The sequence below is a fragment of the Thalassophryne amazonica genome, chromosome 5 (assembly GCF_902500255.1).
Source record: "Thalassophryne amazonica chromosome 5, fThaAma1.1, whole genome shotgun sequence".
Taxonomy (NCBI): domain Eukaryota; kingdom Metazoa; phylum Chordata; class Actinopteri; order Batrachoidiformes; family Batrachoididae; genus Thalassophryne; species Thalassophryne amazonica.
Window position 1 is genome coordinate 127,730,244 of NC_047107.1, and position 21,015 is coordinate 127,751,258.

Consider the following 21,015-nt stretch of genomic DNA (forward strand, 5'->3'; position numbering starts at 1 on the left):
AATCCTTTTGTTTCCAGCTCTGGACGTCCCATTGTTTATAGCCGGGATCAGCTGCTTGGATGAAGAGACTCAATGCACAGTGGGCCAGGCCCCTGCTATGCTGAGCACCCGGACGTACCTGCAGACACTCGAAAGAAACGTAGGTGGCTGCAGGGGCGGCCGGACAAAGCGGAGAAGGACTTATATTCCGTCTGTGGTCATGGGGAATGTAAGATCTCTCCACAACAAGACCGAGGAGCTATCAGCACTAACCCATTTCCAAAGGCTGTATAAGGGCTGCATTCTCATATGCTTCACGGAGACGTGGTTGGATGAACATGTACTGGACTCTTTAATCAACATGGACGGCTTCACATTCATCCGCTCAGACAGGACGCGTGGTGGAAAGCGGAAAAAAGAGAGGAGGGGGGCTTGCCGTTTATGTGAATGAGAGATGGTGCAGCGGAACTCATATTCACGTGAAGGATCAGATCTGCTCCTTGTAAGTGGAGCTACTCGCGGTGAGCATGAAGCCGTACTATCTCCCACGGGAGTTTGGAAGTGTGACTACGCTCTCTGCGTATATTCCTCCCCCTGCGGACACCGCCACTGCCTGTGAGCAGATTCACAGCACAGTCACGCGGCTGCAGACACAACACCCACGCGCGCTCTTCCTCATCACCGGGGACTTTAATCACACCTCCCTTTCCGCCACCCTCCCCACATTCACCCAGTACGTCACATGTAAAACCAGGGACAGTAGAATACTGGACCTTTTTTACGCTAATGTGGAGGACCCTTAAGCCCCTTTCACACCGGGGCTGCTCCCGGTTGCGCCGTGCGTCATTATGACGCCGCCGCATGGAAGCAATTCAGGGCCCAGATGATGCAGCTCGGCGCCACAACAGCGCGAGGGCGCAAAGGAGGAAGCAAGACGGGGGCCGAAAAATTAAACCTGTTTAATTTTTTTGGAGTCCTGTGCTCGACGCAGAAAGGAAGTGGTTCCAGCGCAAGCCGGGGCAAAGAGGCGTTACCTGGCGTGACTCGGAGCCAATTTATGATTCCTGCTGTGTTCCGTTGTTCCCGCAGTATACATCACAGAGGATTGTTTTTATACCGTGTACTCAATGCAGTAAAAACTACACGCTGAAAAATAATGCAGACTGATTGCCAGAAATATCCAGTAAAAAGTCCGGACATCTCAAGTCCACTCATGGACGTTCGTTCACGCGCGCACATGTGAACAATTAAAAGAAAAAAAAAGTCTGGCTTCAGGCATTATTTCCTTGTTCTCTGCTCAAACTCTCACATCACAGTTAAAAAAAAAAAAAAGGACAAAAAAGGACATAAGTCCTGAGACAGGACATGTCAACATCAAGCAGAACTCCAGACATCTCCGCATTGCTTGACGGTTCGCTCGCGCGCGTGCGTGCGCGCACATCTCGCGGTCAAAGGAGGAAAGAAAAAAAAAACTCTTATGGTGATGACATCAACGGCCAGACCCAGTGTGTCACTGACTACGTGAACTTCTGTGTGGAGAGCACTGTGCCCACCCAGAGGGTACGGTGCTTTCCCAACAACCACCCCTGGATGACCCCCGAACTGAAGGCCCTGATGAACCAGAAGAAGAGGGCTTTCAACTTGGGAGACAGAGAGGAGCAGCGTAGAGTCCAACAGGAGCGCCAGTGGAAGATCTGTGCAGCCAAGAAGGTGTATGGAGGGAAGATGGAGGAGCAGCTGGCCCGGAACAACGTCAGAGACGTGTGGAGATGCCTCAAGACCGGTTTTGGGCAGGGTGCCAGCAGGACTGCAGATGGAGATTCTTGGTTTGCAGAGGAGCTAAACAGTTCTTTAACCGTTTTGGCTCCTCCACGCCTGCTCCCCCACCTGCTCCCGGCCCTCCACACGTCTCCAGCAGTCAGCCCTCCAGTCCCTCTGACCCACCACCTTCTACCCCCTGGTCACCTCCACTGCACCCCGGACCTCGTCCATCCCCCCCCACCCCAGCGACTGTATTCAGCACCAGCCAACCTCAGCTTCCCCCCCCCCCCCCCCCCCCCCACTGTAACGCCAACCGAGGTGAGAGGCCAGCTCCTGCGGCTGAAGCAGAGGAAAGCAACAGGACCTGATGGGATCTCCCCGAGGCTGCTGAGGACCTGTGCAGATGAGCTCTGTGAGGTCCTTAGCCACATCTTCAACATGAGCCTCAGCATGGGGGTGGTCCCCACCCTGTGGAAGACCTCCTATGTGGTCCCGGTTCTCAAAACACCGTACGCCAAGGAACCGGCCCACTACAGACCAGTTGCCCTGACCTCCCACCTCATGAAGACCATGGAGCGGCTCGTCCTTTCTCACCTCCGCACCGTGGTGAGCGACACCCGGGACCCACTACAGTTCACCTACAGGCCCAACATCGGGGTAGATGACGCTGTCTTCTACCTACTGCAACGAGTGCTCACCCACCTGGAGACCGGCGGGAGTGCTGTGAGAGTCATGTTCTTTGATTTCTCCAGTGCTTTCAACACTATCAGCACCGTCCTCTCGCCTTTCCTCTTCAGCCTCTACACCTTGGACTTCACGTACAACACGGACAGCTGCCACTTCCAGAAGTTCTCTGATGACTCCGCCATTGTGGGTCGCGTGTCTGAGGGGAACGAGCTGGAGTACCGGTCGGTCATCACAGACTTTGTGGATGTAAATTCAGTGTAATTTCACATTATTACACATAACTTACAGAGCATCCAGAGAGTATTCACAGCGCTTCACTTTTCCCACGTTTTGTGATGTTACAGCCTCACTCCAAAATGGAATAAATTCTCCCCGTCCCTCTCAAAATTCTGCTCACAACACTCCATAATGACAACATGAAAAAAAAAATTGTTAAAAAAATCACGTGTACATAAGTATTCACACCCTTTTGTTAAATACTTTGTTGATGCAACTTTTGCAGCAATTACAGCCTCAGGTCTTCTTGAATATGATGCCACAAGCTTGGTGCACCTATATTTTGACAGTTTGGTCCATTCCTCTTTGCAGCAGCTCTCAAGCTCCATCAGGTGGGATGGGGACCGTCGGTGCACAGACATCTTAAGATCTCTCCAGAGATGTTCAGTCAGATTCAGGTCTGGGCTCTGGCTGGACCACTCAAGGACATTCACAGAGTTGTCCTGAAGCCACTCCTTTGATATCTTGGCTGTGGTTTAGGGTCATTTTCCTGCTGAAAAATGAAACGTCGCTCCAGTCTGAAGTCAAGAGCGCTCTGGAGCAGGTTTTCATCTGGGATGTCTCTGTACATTGCTGCATTCATCTTTCCCTCAATCCTGACTAGTCTCTCAGTTCCTGCCGCCACTGTGCTCATTGGAACCTTCAAAGCAGCAGAAATGTTTCTGTTCCCTTCCCCAGATTTGTCCCTTGACACAATCCTGACTCTGAGGTCTACAGACAATTCCTTTGACTTCATGCTTGGTTTGTGCTCTGACTGTCAACTGTGAGACCTGATATGTAGACAGGTGTGTGTGTTTCTAAATCACGTCCAATCAACTGAATTTACCCCAGGTGGACTCCAGTTAAGCTGTAGAAACATCTCAAGGATGATCAGTGGAAACAGGAGGCACCTGAGCTCAATTTTGAGCTTCATGAAAAAGGCTATGAATACTGAACAATGTGTGATTTCTTAATTTCTTTATTTTTAAAAATAGATTAATGGTGGTTAGTATTGCTGTAAATAAATAAATAAAAATCTGCACAGATTTTGCTGCAAAATGTTGATCAACTTTTTACAGAACTCTTTCTGAAACAAGAATCTCTTTAATGAAAAATACACAAGGCTTGTGTGTGTGTGTGTGTGTGTGTGTGTGTGTGTGTGTGTGTGTGTGTGTGTGTGTGTGTGTGTGTGTGTGTGTGTGTGTGTGTGTGTGTGTGTGTGTGTGTGTGTGTGTGTGTGTGTTTAAAAACATGCATGATGAACATGCATTGGCTAAAGTTGTGAAATCTGTTTTCAGTTGCAGGAAAAGGAACTGAAACAAATGGTTGCACTGGCAGAGGAGTGGAAGATGAGAGACAGAGAGAGAGATGCTCTACTTCAGAAGAAGGTAAAATCACCAAAACAGTCACTCACTCAGTCAATCAAAAACTTGAGGTTTTCGATAGAGAATATAATCTTACTTTTAATAAGAGAATTGAGTAATAAAATGCGTAAAATAAATCAGTGGTTTGTACTGTGCTGTACATATTTTAAATACCATATCTGTGCATTGGAACCCACCAACCTACATTTTTAATGAAAATTTATTAAACTTCCATCCTAAATTAAATACATTTTTTTAATTGAGGTTGCTTAAACAGCCACTGCAAATTTAATTAATTATAAACTATTTTTTATTAAAGCTGATCAAACACTTGCAATAAATTAAATTAGTTTTGTTAAAATTGATTATGCACCAACCCTGAATTCATTTTTTTGTGAAAGTTAGTTCTTTGCCTGCCAAAAAATTATTTTTTAAATGTTCAATAAATACCCAACCTAAATTACTTACATTTTTATTGAAGTTAAACACCCATCCCAAGTTTAATAAATCTTTTATTGAAGTTGGATGGATGAATGGATGGATGAGATTTATTGTCATTGTCATTACAAGTGCAACAACAACGAGATTACGTTGTTGCTTAAGTTGCTTAAAGGCCCGCCCTAAATGAAATATTGTTTTTATTAAAGTTAATTCAGCACCTGCCTTAAATTTACAATGCCAGTTCCAATGAAGTTGGGACATGGGGTAAAATGTAAATAAAAACAGAATACAATAATTTGCAAATCCTCTTCAACCTTTATTGTTTTTGTACAAATATTTGCTCATTTTGAAATGGATGCCTGCAACACATTTCAAAAAAGCTGGGACAGTGGTATGTTTACCACTGTGTTACATCACCTTTTCTTCTAACAACACTCAATAAGCATTTGGGAACTGAGGACACTAATTGTTGAAGCTTTGTAGGTGGAATTCTTTCCCATTCTTGCTTGATGTAAGACTTCGCGCTTCATAATGTGCCACACATTTTCAGTGGGTAACAGGTCTGGACTGCAGGCAGGCCAGTCTAGTACCTGCACTCTTTTACTACGAAGCCACGCTGTTCTAACACGTGCAGAATGTGGCTTGGCATTGTCTTGCTGAAATAAGCAGTGACGTCCCTGAAAAAGACGTTGCTTGGATGGCAGCATGTGTTGCACCAAAACCTGGATGTACCTTTCAGCAATGATGGTGCCATCACAGATGTGTAAGTTGTCCATGCCATGGGCACTAACACACCCCCATTTTTGAACTTTGCGCTGGTAACAGTCTGGATGGTCTTTTTCCTCTTTTGTCCGGAGGACACGACGTCCATTATTTCCAAAAACAATTTGAAATGTGGACTCATTAGACCACAGCACACTTATCCACTTTGCATCTGTCCATTTCAAATGAGCTCGGCCCAGAGAAGGCGGCTGCATTTCTGGGTGTTGTTGATGTTTGGCTTTCACTATGCATGGTAGAGTTTTAACTTGCACTTGAAGATGTAGTGACAAACTGTGTTAACTGACAATGGTTTTCTGAAGAGTTCCTGAGCCTACGTGGTAAGATCCTTTAGACAATTGTCGGTTTTTAATGCAGTGCTGCCTGAGGGATCAAAGGTCACGGGCATTCAGTGTTGGTTTTTGGCCTTGCTGCTTACATGTAGAAAGTTCTCTAGATTCTCTGAATCTTCTGATTATATTATGGACTGTAGATGATAGAATCCCTAAATTCCTTGCAATTGAACGTTGAGAAACATTGTTCTTAAACTGTTGGACTATATTTTCACACAGTTGTTCACAAAATGGTGATCCTCGCCCCATCTTTCCTTGTGAATGGCTGAGACTTTTGGGGATGCTCCTTTTATACCCAATCATGACACTCACAATTAGTGCCCTCAGTTCCCAAACGCTTGAGTGTTGTTAGAAGGAAAGGTGATGTAACACAGTGGTAAACATACCACTGTCCCAGCTTTTTGAAATGTGTTGCAGGCATCCATTTCAAAATGAGCAAATATTTGCACCAAAATAATAAAGTTTATCAGTTTGAACATTAAATATCTTGTCTTTGTGGTGTATTCAATTGAATATAGGTTGAAGAGGATTTGCAAATTATTGTATTCTGTTTTTATTTACATTTCACACAACACGCCAACTTCATTGGAATTGGGGTTGTAATTCACTTGTTTATTAAAGTTGCTTAAACGCCCGCCCTAAATGAAATAAGTTGTTTATTGAAGTTAATTAAATGCCCACCCTGAATTCATTATTTTATTGAAGTTGATTAAACGCCTGCCCTAAATTAAATAATTTTTTTTATTAGCATTTATAAAATACCTGCCCTAAAATAAATTGCATACCAACCAATATGCCGTAAAAAGCAACAAAAAGTATGAGAATTCATGAAGTTGTTCTCGTTGCTTCCACATCATACCTGTGATGGCGTCAAGACAATAAAAGGCATTTGGTTACAACAGTGCAATAAAACGTAACGTACAGCGTGGTAGTAAGTATAAAGAGTACATTTTAAACATCGTCCTGTGTGTTGTGTTGTGTCTGTCTCTGCAGGAGATGGAGCATAACGTGCGGGAGAAGCAGCTGCAGAAAGCTCTGGCTGATCTGGAGAAAAGAGAGAAGCAGCTGGCTGAGTTTGAGCTGGAGGTCAGCCTGAACACTGATATGTGACACATAACACGACAACACCCCAACGCCTGACAACTACCACACCCCGACGCCTGACAACTACCACACCCCAACTGGTGGTGGGCACAGTTCCGATAATCCGATAACCGATAATTATAATGTTTTCATTATCGGATTATCTTTTCAGATAACTTTGAAAACCATTATCGGACTAATTATCTTCCGATAATTTTTTGTCCAATAATTTTTAGACCGATAACGCGGTAAACAAAGCTGAACAGCTACAAACTCTTATAAAATTTAGAATCAGTTGAATACCTACCTGTTAAATGTTTTGTAGCAGATGTGTAGTTTTACTCTCTGCAAAAAGAGGAGAGCTGTTTCTAGAAGAAACCGCTCTATCCTCTGCAGGCAAAGGCCACAAAAAAAAAACCCTCATTTCTTTTAACCCCATACTGATACGATGGCAATATCACCCAAGTTATCCAGAGGCATACATTTTTAACTTATGGTTCAAATTTTAACCAAACTAATTTCGGACAAGTTATTTAAATTAACGTCACTTCTGAAGTTTTATAAAGTGAAAATATCAATTATATGTTTTAGTTTTCAAGTAATGTGCTAATTTTTAAGGTCTTAGTGTAGACATGCTGTGTCCCAGTGCATTATGGGTATGATAGGGTAATCTCAATACGTTCACGACATGAAAAATGCATTTGAGACACTCTGATCAGGCTCTACGGACAACAGCATTAAACTCTAGTGCCTAAAACTCTTGTTAATATATTCTCTGGGTTTATAGACGTTATTGTGTTTGCGTTTATTAAATTCCACGCATCTTAAATGTAGCAGAGTAGCAGCAGACACAGATTATGTGGAATTTTGTTTTGGCAAGTCTCTACTGGCCAGGAGTGTTCATGGCAGTAATCAAACTGAAGCTGGGCTGATATTTTCAATCACTGTATTCGGTTCCAGCTCAAACTGTACCACAGAACCGCACGGTGTAAAAGTTCAGAGCGCACGATTTATGTTCTCACACACATTGTATGTTGGAAAACCACACGTCGGACTCGTGTTTCCAGAAGCAAAACATAAACAGAAGCTTTTTTCAAATTTAATTAACAAAAACTCTCGATGGGAGACATCAAAGTAAAAACAAAACAAAAACATTACAAGACAGGTCTGCGGTGTTTGCACAGGCACAGTGCGAGAGGTGGTCGTGAGGTGTTAAACGCAGCTCGTTACTCGATGTACAACCCCTGGCAAAAATTATGGACTCACCGGCCTCGGAGGATGTTCATTCAGTTGTTTAATTTTGTAGAAAAAAAGCAGATCACAGACATGACACAAAACTAAAGTCATTTCAAATGGCAACTTTGTGGCTTTAAGAAACACTATAAGAAATCAGGAAAAAAAATTGTGGCAGTCAGTAACGGTTACTTTTTTAGACCAAGCAGAGAGGAAAAATATGGAATCACTCAATTCTGAGGAAAAAATGATGGAATCATGAAAAACAAAAGGACGCTCCAACACATCACTAGTATTTTGTTGCACCACCTCTGGCTTTTATAATAGCTTGCAGTCTCTGAGGCATGGACTTAATGAGTGACAAACAGTACTCTTCATCAATCTGGCTCCAACTTTCTCTGATTGCTGTTGCCAGATCAGCTTTGCAGGTTGGAGCCTTGTCATGGACCATTTTCTTCAACTTCCACCAAAGATTTTCAATTGGATTAAGATCCGGACTATTTGCAGGCCATGACATTGACCCTATGTGTCTTTTTGCAAGGAATGTTTTCACAGTTTTTGCTCTATGGCAAGATGCATTATCATCTTGAAAAATGATTTCATCATCCCCAAACATCCTTTCAATTGATGGGATAAGAAAAGTGTCCAAAATATCAACGTAAACTTGTGCATTTATTGATGATGTAATGACAGCCATCTCCCCAGTGCCTTACCTGACATGCAGCCCCATATCATCAATGACTGTGGAAATTTACATGTTCTCTTCAGGCAGTCATCTTTATAAATCTCATTGGAATGGCACCAAACAAAAGTTCCAGCATCATCACCTTGCCCAGTGCAGATTCGAGATTCATCACTGAATATGACTTTCATCCAGTCATCCACAGTCCACGATTGCTTTTCCTTAGCCCATTGTAACCTTGTTTTTTTCTGTTTAGGTGTTAATGATGGCTTTCGTTTAGCTTTTCTGTATGTAAATCCCATTTCCTTTAGGCGGTTTCTTACAGTTCGGTCACAGACGTTGACTCCAGTTTCCTCCCATTCGTTCCTCATTTGTTTTGTTGTGCATTTTCGATTTTTGAGACATATTGCTTTAAGTTTTCTGTCTTGACCCTTTGATGTCTTCCTTGGTCTACCAGTATGTTTGCCTTTAACAACCTTACCATGTTGTTTGTATTTGGTCCAAAGTTTAGACACAGCTGACTGTGAACAACCAACATCTTTTGCAACATTGCGTGATGATTTACCCTTTCTTAAAGCCAGAAAGTTGCCATTTGAAATGACTTAAGTTTTGTGTCATGTCTGTGATCTGCTTTTTTCTACAAAATTAAACAACTGAATGAACATCCTCCGAGGCCGGTGATTCCATAATGCCTTTTTTGGGGGGCATATTTTATAAAAGCACATTTATCTGTAAACACCAACACACGACACACCTCACATTAACGTGTTGGTTTACATAGAATGAATCAACCAATCAGTGAGCAAAGGCACATTTTACCCAGAATGCCATCTTTCTGTTTGTTACAAAACTTCACAATTAGTGCATTATTCAACATTAAAAGGTATATGTTATATCTTAACTTTGCACAAATGACAGAATTGACAATAATGGAGTTATTCTATCAGTATTCATTTTATTTATACACTAAACCATAACTCAGCACTGCCTTATTTTCCAAGACCTCGGCCTGACGGCAGCGCTGTGATTGAGTAGAGAGTTGAGCTTTGTTGCTCCTCTGAGTTGCTTCTGTGCTGGAAGCCATGTAGTAAACAGGAGCTTCCAGCAGGGGGCAAGATGTTTAAAGACAGAAGTGCTGACTCATTGTTTGGGTCTGTGGTCGCCTTTCATGCTTTCAGAAGCGATCGTGGTGTTAAACTCAAAATCAGCTTGTTAGTAGTTGCAAGTGTACCGGAGACAATACTGGAATTTATCGGTTATCTGTAACTTCCGATACATTTTTGGGTGGTTTATCGTTTTAACTTTATCAAAGATAACTTTTCAGTTATATGATTATCTGTTATTGAAGTTAATTTTTTGGTTATCTGTGCCCACCACTGACCAGAACGCCTACCAACTGCCGCACCAACAGCAGCTGACAACTACTACACCTAACAATTACTGCACCTGACAACTGGCACAACACGTCAGTGACATGTGGTGAGGTTGATGGCTGGTGAGGCACTGACTTCATTACGATCAGATTTACAAACATATGAACCCCACAGAGCAGCTTATTCACTGTTTGATTGGCAGCAGTTATCAGGTTATGTTTAAAATCTCATATCAGCATTCTTTACACATACAACCTGTAGCACACAAAAAAGCACTTTTAATTAAAAAAGTCATTATGGTTTTAACTCTACTCATAAATGAAGTTCATGTGCCGCTCCTTCTGAACAAAAGCTTGCTTGCTTGTGGAAGTTTATCTTATCTTCCTTCAGTTTTAAAAGTCTCTCTGTCTCAGTGGAGATCACTGCCAGGGAAGAAAGTGCTCCTTCATCAGTCCTGTTCTGACTCTGGTTTTTGCCTTTTCTGGCTTTGAATCTGAGTGGTCGACTGCTCGTCTGTGATGACACGTCTTTGTAAATTCTTCAGGTCACAATATCCCATCTGAGTCCAGACATTGTCACAAGTTGAGAAAATAAGGCAGGAAAAGCAGTTTCTTGCTGGACGTCCACACAGCAGCATTTACGTGTGTCACACTCTGTTTGAAAAGAGTGGCTCTTCTGTTGTCTGAAGCAAAACTTTGGTCCTTCCTTTAATTATTACCTCCTGCTTCGATTGAAAATCCAGTTTAGAAAATTGTTTCGGTTTGGATATGTAATCCTCCATTCTGGAACTGCTGCATTGATATCCCCCCCAAATGCACATTGAATGCACTACGGACGGAAGCCAGAAAGCACATTTCTACCACAACACAAATGATGACATCAACAGCCTTTTTTATCAGTCCTTCAGTTCGGGGCACCGGAGTGGCTGTTGTTATTGAGCGTGTTTTTTGGGAAATTTCTCTATGCTGTTTTTCAGAATGCAGTGGGTCTGCTTGAAGCAACGAAGCAGCGCTTCGACCCACTGTTCGCTGGTTCTCTGCTTCGCTTCTAGAGGCAGGTCTGCAACGTCTTCATTAACCCTCTGAGCCATTTAAAGATGTCATTCGTGAGTCAGCTTTGTGTGGATTAAAGTCACGAACTGGGACTCTTGTTGTGGGCAAGAAACGAGAATCATCCAATGTTCCACACTAGAGTTTTACACAATGATTTCGGTTGAAATTAATAACTTCAGAGCCAATCGCCATTTTAAATCAAATGACACGTCTTTCCAAACATTATAATACAAACAACCAAACCCATTTTTTCCCCCAAAATGAGACGTCCTGTGTTTTTTATGAATTACATCCTGACGTGCCGCTGGCTGACCTCAACTCAGTCTATGAAGTTACATTTGTGCCATTAATATCTGAAAGGAAATGCTTTTGACAAAAACTAGAGATTTCGTTTATTTCTATTTTTGTGCAGAGATCAAGGATCCATCATGTACATCAGGATCCAGGGACCATGTACAGATTTTATTGATTTTTATTTATGACCAGAGATCTAGGATCCAATGACCAATTTCATATATATATATATATATATATATATATATATATATATATATATATATATATATATATATTATTTAAGACTCAATAAAATATTGTGGACATAGAAAACTTGTAAAGGCTACTTTTAGTACACAGAAAATTCACAAGAGGTATTGATAATCGAATCGGTAAAGAATTGGATCAGTAAGTGGAATTGATAAGGGCATCAATATCGTTTGTGTATGTGCGTATATATAACATTATAAATTCTCGGGCCACTGCTTTTTTCATTGTATTTACTGCCTCTGGGTTCCATCCTTAGACGCGGCATGGGATTTCATTTTATTGCTATGCTGATGATCGCCAAATTTATCTCCCCTTAGGACAGAAGGATGTCAGTTCTGTAAAACAGCTCTTGGTATGCTTAGAGGACATTAATGCTTGCTTGGCCTTGAACTTTTTAAATTTTAATGAAAAGAAAACAGAGGTGATGGTGTTTGGATTCATTGGCCCCTGTGAGTCCTCTGTTGCCTTAGGACCTTTGGAGGTTTATTTTAAACCTGTTATTAATGATCTTGGCTTTAAGGTGGACAGTGATGTTAAATTGGACAGCCAAATTAAAGCTGTTGTTAAGTCTGGTTTTATCCTTTACGATGGTTAGCAACTGTGAAATCTTTTTTGTCCAAGCAGCACTTTGAAACAGTGATCTATGGTTTGATTTCGTCTCAGCTGGATTATTGTAATGCACTTTATGTGGGAGTCAGTCAGTCGTTACTTTTGCATCTGCAGTTGGTTCAAAATGCTGCTGCACGACTTTTTGACAGGAACTTGAAAGCGAGATCATATATCTCCTGTGTTGGCCTCACTTTATTGGCTGCCTGTATGTTTTAGGGTACATTTTAAAATTCTTATGTTTGTTGTTAAATCTGAACTTCAACTTATTTTCACTTATATGAGGTATAGCACCAAATCACAACAGAGTTCCCTCAGGGCGCTTCACACAAGTAAGGTCTACCCTTACTAACCCCCAGAGCAACAGTGGTAAGGAAAAACTCCCTCTGAGGAAGAAACCTCAAGCAGCCCAGACTCAAGAGGTGACCCTCTGCTTGGGCCATGATACAAACATAAATTACAGAACAATTCACGAACGAATATACAAGAAATGCTGTTGGCTCACAGGACAGGAGGATCGTCAGCACAAATACAACTCCCATCTCTGGATGGAGCTGCACCTTAAACAGAGAGAAAAAACAGAATCAGGCATCAGAAAGACAAAAAATACTGTATAATTTGCCAGCATTAAACAACAAGAAAAACAGAGAAATACTAAGGTGATCGCCGGCCACTAGCCCTAAACTTCACTAAAAGACCCAGAATTGAGATAAAGTTGAGGCCGCAGCCCGCTGTGTTTACTAATAAAATGAATTAAAAGAGTAAAAAGCGTAAAACAAAGCTGTACCAGTATGCTAGCCATATGAAAGAGAAAATAAATGCGTCTTAAATCTGAACTTTAAAGTCTCCGCAGAATCTGTTTTATTGACGCAGGGAGACCATTCCACAGAACGGGCACGATAAGAGAAAGCTCTGTGACCCGCAGACTTCTTATTCACCCTAGGGACACAAAGTAGTCCTGCACCCTGAGAACGCAAAGCCCGGGCCGGTACGTAAAGTTTAATTAGGTCAGCTCTATGAACAATTTTATAGACTAGTAGCAGAACCTTAAAATCTGATCTCACTGGGACAGGAAGCCAGTGAAGGGATGCCAAAATGGGTGTAATGTGGTTGTACTTTCTGCTTCATGTCATAAGTCTGGCTGCAGCATTTTGAACCAGTTGAAGACCCCTAATGCTGGACTGCGGTAAACCAGAAAATAGAACATTGCAATAGTCCAATCTAGAAGAGATAAATGCATGGATCAGGGTCTCAGCATCAGCCATAGACAGGATGGGACGAATCTTCGCTATATTTCGCAGGTGGAAGAAAGCAGTCCTCATAATATTTCTAATGTGGAGACCAAAGGACAATGAAGGATCAAAAATTACCCCAAGGTTCCTCACTTTGTCAGTGTGATGTATGACACACGAGCCTAGGCTGAGTGTTAACTGGTCAAATTGATGCCGATGTCTCACTGGACCAAGAACCATCATTTCAGTCTTATCAGAGTTTAAAAGTAGGAAGTTTCTAGACATCCAACTTCTCACTGCTGCAAGGCAATCTTCTAAGGATTTTATGTGAATGAGATTACCAGCAGTTATCGGCATGTATAACTGAGTATCATCTGCATAGCAGTGAAAGGTAATCCCAAAACACCGCAATATGTGCCCAAGGGGTGCTATATAAAGGGAGAAAAGCAGGGGGCCTAAGACAGACCCCTGTGGAACCACAAATTTCATGTCACTAAGGTTAGAGGTAGTGTTACTGTACAGAACACAGTGAGAACGACTGGTCAAGTATGATGTCAGCCATGCAAGGGCACTCCCAGTAATCCCAAAATGATTTTCCAGCCTATCAAGTAGAATATGATGATCCACTGTATCAAATGCAGCACTGAGATCTAACAGCAACAGAACCGTAGTGGTGTCTGAATCCATTGTAAGCAGAAGATCATACACCACTTTAGTGAAAGCCGTCTCTGTGGAATGATATTTTCTAAAAGCAGACTGCAGTGGCTCAAAGAGATTATTCTCAGTACGATAGTTTACGAGCTGCCGTGACAGAATTTTAGAGCAAAATGATAGATTTGATATCGGGCGATAGTTCTTCAATACACTAGGGTCAAGATTAGGTTTCTTAAGTAATGGTTTAATCACTGCAGATCTGAAACATTTAGGAACAGATCCAGAAGTTAAAGAAAGATTAAAATCTCTTCACAGTGTTGCCCCGCCTTACCTCTCTGAGCTTCTTCATCCTTGCGTACTATGTTGGTCTCTCAGGTCAGCTGACCAGCTGCTCCTGGAAGTACCGAGATCTAGAAGGAAGCTCAGAGGGGACATTGCTGCTCCTAAATTATGGAACAGCTTACCCTTGTATGTAAGAGAGGCCCCTTCACTGCCCATTTTTAAAGTTTGTTTAAAAACCTATTTTTTCTCCTTGCCTTTCAGCCCCAGCGAGACTTAGTTTTTAAATTGTACTTCTTATTTATTTATTTAAATGTGTTTTAATGGATGTTTTAGTGTACAGCACTTTGTGGCAGACACACGAAAGCCAAAAGACACTCTGTCAGTAGAATGTCTTTTGGCTTTGGGGAGTGAGGTTTCCTTAACTGCTTCTGCACAGCACCACCTGCTGGCCTCTGTCACAGCTGCATGATTCGAAATTAAATGAGAATCATTTTCTACCTTAGAAATGAAATCATGATTCTCTCAGATTTTTATTTTTTCTTCCTTGGACTTTTTTTTTTTTGCCGTTACTACAGGCACAGTGAGCGGGAGAGACGTGTAGTGATGGTGATTATGAGGTGTTACAGCAGTATCATATAGCCCCAAAACTACATGTTTAGTCATAGCATGTTTAATAATTTAAGGGTTTTTATTTGAAAGTGACCACTCCACATTGTGTTACATACGGTGAGAGCATCAGTATAGTGACACCTACAGGAGTGGAGGATTTATGGCATGTAACAAAACCCACGCTTACCTAAATGATATTGTAAAACGATTCCTTCCTCAGACTCAGAAGCTGCAAGAGGCGCTTCGGGCCAAATGTGCCCTCTCCCAGAGGGAGCTGCAGGAGAGTAACAGGATAATGAAACTGGAATGTGACCACCAGGTGGCGATGGAGAGAGGCAAAACCAGACTGTTGGAGGAGGAGAAAGCCAGGCTGCTGCAGCAGGTACAGGAGGATGGTTTAACCAGTTGGTTTGTGTTTGTTCCTCCCACAGGAAAACAGTTTTCAGCTTGTAACGTCACGTCAAGCTGAACTTGTAACATAGCATACTCGCCTGTCAGAATGTGCTGGGCGTGCCGTGTGAAAGTCTGCCTGAAGATTGATGCATGTGCACAATCAGTATTACCTTTATCGGAACGCCCACCTCTCCATCGATTTCAATAACATATCCAATTTCATTACAATTAAAAAATAAATAAAATTCACTCCTTTAGTGCAGATCTGTTCCGCCTTGTGCACATTTCTCATACTATAGTAAGTCCCTTCGGCTGCTCCCTTGTTTGCACTCGGGGTCGCCACAGCAAATCCAAGGTGGATCTGCATGTTGAATTGGCACAGGTTTTACACCGGATGCCCTTCCTGACGCAACTCCACATTACATGGAGAAATGTGGCAGGAGTGGGATTTGAACCTGGAGCCTTCGGAACTGAGACCAAGCGCATTAACCACATTTCTCATACTGCAAACTCTCAAATTGACGTCATTGTCATGCGATACCACTGATGACGTCCTCACAGGTAAGATGCAGAAGCAACGATTAAAACTACATAAAAACACATTATTTTTTTTGCTTTTTTATCTTCATATGATGTGTTGGGTTCATGAAATTAATTTATTTTAGGGTCTACATTGAATCAACTGGGCAACGTGGCATTAGCCTGTTGGCACTGTATTATGACACTAGAAAGTTGCCATGCTAATGTTAACTTGTTATCATTTTATTACGTGACACCCGTTACTATCACATTATGTTGCGCTAGCATGTTTTCATGCTAATGTTAGTTTATTAGCATCATGTTACATGACTTGCAGACTGTTAAAGACACATGAACAGTAATGTCCATGGTGAATTGCTGCTTTACGGCGCCCCCCCGTGCATGTCCTCAGCTATCACGCGTAATTATTTTTCACATTTTTTTATTGGAAAGGTTTTTTTTTTTTTTTTTTTTTTTTTTACACTGAAAGGCACTGAGCACATGCTAATGTTAGCTCATTAGCATGTGATGCTAGCAAGTGCTCATGCTAATATCAGCCTGTTAGCATCAAGTACTTTATTTTTAGGGGTTTTTAGCTGGATTCAGTGGATTCATCCACAGGGATTGTGCTAGCATGATTGTTTTTCTCATCTGTAGATCGCGGATACTGAGAGTCGATATAAGCAGCTTGAGAAGGAGTTTCGGCTCTACAGAGAACAGCAGAACGTCAGACCTGAGTTACGACTGCAGTCAGAGATCAACATACTGAGCATGGAGAAGGTAGATAGTTTTTTACCTTTAAGTACCTTGAGTCTTCTTAAAAGGTAGCCAGAGATTAAATATTAGACTAACGTGGCCCACAGAATTATTAAATTAACCCTCCTTGACGTCTGATTAGCCACCTTCTGCTGGATAGACATTTTCAGGGTTTTTGCTGTATGTATAGTTTTGGTTAAAATAAATTATATATTTTTTTAGTTCAGAAATGATGTAACAGCGGTGGTAAACTCGCTCGTTTGTACTTTGGCTTGATTCAGGTGGAGCTGGAGCGGAAGTTGGAGTCGACCACAAAGTCCAAACTACGCTACAAACAGGAGTGGGGGAGAGCCCTGAAAGAGCTCGCCAGGTTCAAACAGGTATGACAGGATGATATTTGAGCAGAAAACGACTCAAAGTAATGCCTACTCAGAGTGCTGACCTTCACCAAGTGCCACCAGAAGGGGGTGCTGTTCTGACAATTTATAAATATTGTGATGTTCTCAGGAAGGCACTGAACAAATATTCAGGGAAAAGGTCTCTGATCCACATCTGGATCAAAGATACAATTCACTGTTCCTCAAATCAAAGGCAACGTTAACACCAAAATAACAAACAGTCAGAAACATTTGAAGATCTTTGTGAACATAACAGATAAAACATCCTCAGTTAGGCCATAGTTATTGGATTTATTGGTTTACAGATTTTTCTGGGACGCGAGGGCCAGGCTCTGTCGAAAAACAAAAAATAACATGCTTTGAAGGCTTAGTCATTAAAAAAAATTAATAATAATAGTAATAATTGTAATATTCAAAGTGGAAATCCATGTTGATGCGGAAAATTTACATGTCTGATGATGTCCAGGAGCTGCATCTCTCAGCTTCTATTGATCTCACAGACGATGAAAACTGAAAGAAAAAATCCTGATGGCCTCGTCCACATTGTCCACAGGTGAAGCTCACTGTCGCTGCGTGCACGGGGGCTGCTGCAGCCTGGCAGCGTTAGACACTTCCACAGCAGTCCTCTGGAAAATAAAGAAGTAAAAAGAGAAACACAATAAATCCGGTTTGTGTGACTGCTCCGTGGCCAAACAGGACACATCCAGCATGCGTGTACAGCTGGACTGTGCATGCACAGCCTGTCCATGCATTAAAACCTAATCCCTGTAGATGGTGCCGCTCCTCCATGGCCGGACAGGACGCATGGGGACCGTGATCCTTTGGAAGCGCGCTGATAAAAACCCAGTTTAATCCACTGTGTAGGTTATCAGTTAAAGTTCACAATCCCGGGACAGAACACCACTCTTCAAGTCACTCTTCAGTCTAGACATTTTTGGGTGGCACACCAAACAGTGGGTGGGGGGGCAAAACAAATTTACCAGGGGCAGTTTTTTTTTCACTCTGTTGCCGATTTTTAGAACAGATGGCCAATCTGTAAACTGATAAATCCAATAACCATGGACTTACCTAAAAAATAAAACCAGCATTCACAAGGAGAGACAATGTATGTGTGTGTGTGCCTGTGTTTTTCTTTCTGTCTGTGTGTGTTTGTTTTTCTGTGTGTGTGTGTAGTGGTCCTTCAGTTGTTTCTAAAGTAAACACAGCGTCTCTTATCTGTTGGACTAATAACTGTTACTGATGCTGAGCAGCTGGACGTGTTTTTCCTCCCTCTCTATTTTTCTCTATCCATTTCTCGTCTCCTGTCTCCCTCTTTCCTCTTCTCTTTGTTCTCCTTTCGTCTCTGACTGTCTTTAATCTGTGCCTGTCCTTTGCTTCTTTCACTGTTCACCTGTCAAACTTACACTTCCCTGTTTTATTTCTTTTTGCTGTTGTTCTGTTTCTTCTCTTCTTTCTTTCTGTCTGTGTCCTCTTGCGTTCCTTCTTACAGCTACAGTGCACTTGCCTTGAAACGTTGTAGAGGTTTTCAAACAGAAACTTGCCTCTCTTGACTCGAAACATATTGATTCACCATCTTTGTGGTTTTTTTTTTTTTTTTTAATAAAATTTTTTTGTTTCTTTGTTTTTGTTTGAGCTCCTTCACGAAGTGATGTCGGCCAGCATTCTTTGATTGGGCAGATTTCGTTGTAACTTTGTGGAAGCGGATCTCTCTGATTGATGTGCAGGTTTGCTTTCAGTCTCTTTGTTGAGCATTCTTGCTCTATGACATCACAGTGGTCTGATGGGGGTGTGTTCTGATTGGTCGCTGTTCCACAGCGTCGTTTATGACCTGTGTTCATTTGATGTGTTTCCTGCGTTGCTCGTCCTTTGTGTGATTTATGATTTTGCCTTATAATCCACGGCGGCCGTGTGTGTTTTCGGTCTTTCTGTTCTCTTTCTCTCTCACCCCTCGGCTCTCTAAGTGCCACATCAGTGTAAAGAAAACACGCTGTGATTTATGTTGCTGTGAGGGGGTTCAGCACTCGGTGTCACCCGCTGCCTATTAATCATCCTGGGATTATGTTAAACAGTAAGCTAACCAGGCACTAACTACTCAGCCGTCCCATTCTCACTCTTTTTTTTCTTTCTTTTTTTTGTGGAGTATCAGACGTGTGTTTACACGACCATCAGTCTTGGCACGCAGCAGTTTTTAAAGAAAGCATTTGTTTGGTTTCTTTTGGCGGCGCTTCACCTATTTATTCTCTCCTCTCAGCGCCTCGTATGGCGGACTGTTTAGCTCACGTCAGATCATAAAAATTCTTCTCCAAAGAATAATATTCTTTTCAGCCCGGGAGGTGCAGACGGAGAGTTAATTTTCAGGCGGTGTGGACTTACTGGGACAGGGTGTCCGCTTCAGGCTTCTTAAACTCAAAATATTAAGACTGGGAGCTTACATTGGTACAAAAATATTGCTACAGTTGGTTTAAAATATTGAGCTAAATTTAGCTTCTTTTTTGTTGTTGTTAAGTTGTAATATATTTATAGTGTGGCAGCTCAGTTTGGCTTTTTTAAAGTCGGTTATATTTGGAATGTTTGCTAAACGTCTTTTTTCTGTTAATTATTGTCTTCTATCACCAGTCTGATCAAAAGTCTCATTTTCTGAGGGGAAAATATTAATTTTTTTTCACCACACAAGTAAAACCAGTGACCTAAGATGACAGTTGGATGTCTTTTGGTCTCCTCTGAGGATCTTTGGGTACCGCTGGAATGACTTTGTGTCAAAGGTGTAGTTGCGTCGGGAGACTCGGATGTGGAGCATCGCTTTGTGAGGGAGCATCAGCTTCTATATTTTAGCCACGTTTCTCTGTGTGTGTGAGCGTTGAGGAGCTCAGCAGCTAATGAAGGCTGAGGACATGCCCACGTTTCACCTGGCTGCGACAGATAGATGGTTAGTTTGTAGATGTGAGAATGGACCAGTCGTGTGGCATGGTGCACTGCAAAAATGTAAAAAAAAAAAAAAAAAAAAAAAAAGTCTTGTTTAAAGAAAATTTGACTTAATTTTTGTCTAAATAGAAAAATAATCTTGTTTGTTTTTTTTGTTTTTTGTTTTGTTTTGTTTGTTTTTTTTTGCCTAAGGAAAAATGTCTTATGTTGGGAAAATGTATCTCACTTTTTTCTCACTCAAGTTTTTCCAGCTAATATCAAGCTGTCCCAAGCAAAGGAACAAGACCATTTTCCTTATTTTAGGACAGAGGCTAATCTTAAAATAAGAATTCTTTCTCGTTTTAAGGCACATTTTGATTATTCAGTGCCCAGACATTTTGATAGTTTTGAGAATTCTGACCAAATAAATTTTTCTTACCCTATTGGCAGATTTTATTGGCATAAAAATATGCTGCATTATAAATTATGGTCACAATACAGCACCATCTGCACGTCACATGCTGCCCCTCTTTACTGAATAAGGTGCTGTGATTCACACTTCAGAGCAGGAGGTAGCAGTAACACATCCTCAAGCTGAAAGCCAACTGGTGGAAAACAAGATGATGATGATCAGATTAAGAGAGACATTCAGTATCTTAGACAATGACTAATTTCAAGAAATTATGCTTTACTAACCTTGACCTTGCGGTGATCTTTGAGGAATCAATGGAAACTCTGACTGCAGCACTTGGACTGTATTTATAAAGAGCTTTTCTATCTCGATCTGAAGCCCAACGTGCTTTACAATAATGCCTCACATTCACCCATTTGCATACAAGATGTCAGGGTGCTGCCATGGATGGCGCTCACTACATAGACGTGTACCTGGATGTTGTGAAATAATTGCAGTTGTAGAGACATTCACTTGTCTCAGCAGTGACCTACATGTCTCTGGGTCCTCGGCCTTTGAGGTCAAGAGATGCCTGGGAAGAGCTTATGGACATTGGTGACAAGAAGCAGTTTACTTGAATTTTATTTATTTATTTATTTTGCCTTGTACAATAACAGTATTTAGCTCATTAGCTTCTGTTTGCTAA

The 21,015-nt window shown here is 41.7% G+C and overlaps 1 protein-coding gene across 2 annotated transcripts in view; it reads left to right on the forward strand.

Annotated features, from left to right (window-relative positions):
• Positions 1-21,015, forward strand: part of LOC117511305 (centrosomal protein of 120 kDa) — an 87,545-nt gene that overhangs the window by 48,567 nt on the left and 17,963 nt on the right. For both annotated transcript variants that reach the window (XR_004560928.1, XM_034171333.1), the window contains exons 14-18: positions 3,981-4,070; positions 6,593-6,685; positions 15,172-15,333; positions 16,521-16,643; positions 16,901-16,999. Coding sequence is in view for 1 of the 2 variants with exons in the window: in XM_034171333.1 (XP_034027224.1) it covers positions 3,981-4,070; positions 6,593-6,685; positions 15,172-15,333; positions 16,521-16,643; positions 16,901-16,999 (567 nt within the window). In the remaining variant the exon portion in view is untranslated. The remainder of the gene's footprint in view (positions 1-3,980; positions 4,071-6,592; positions 6,686-15,171; positions 15,334-16,520; positions 16,644-16,900; positions 17,000-21,015) is intronic.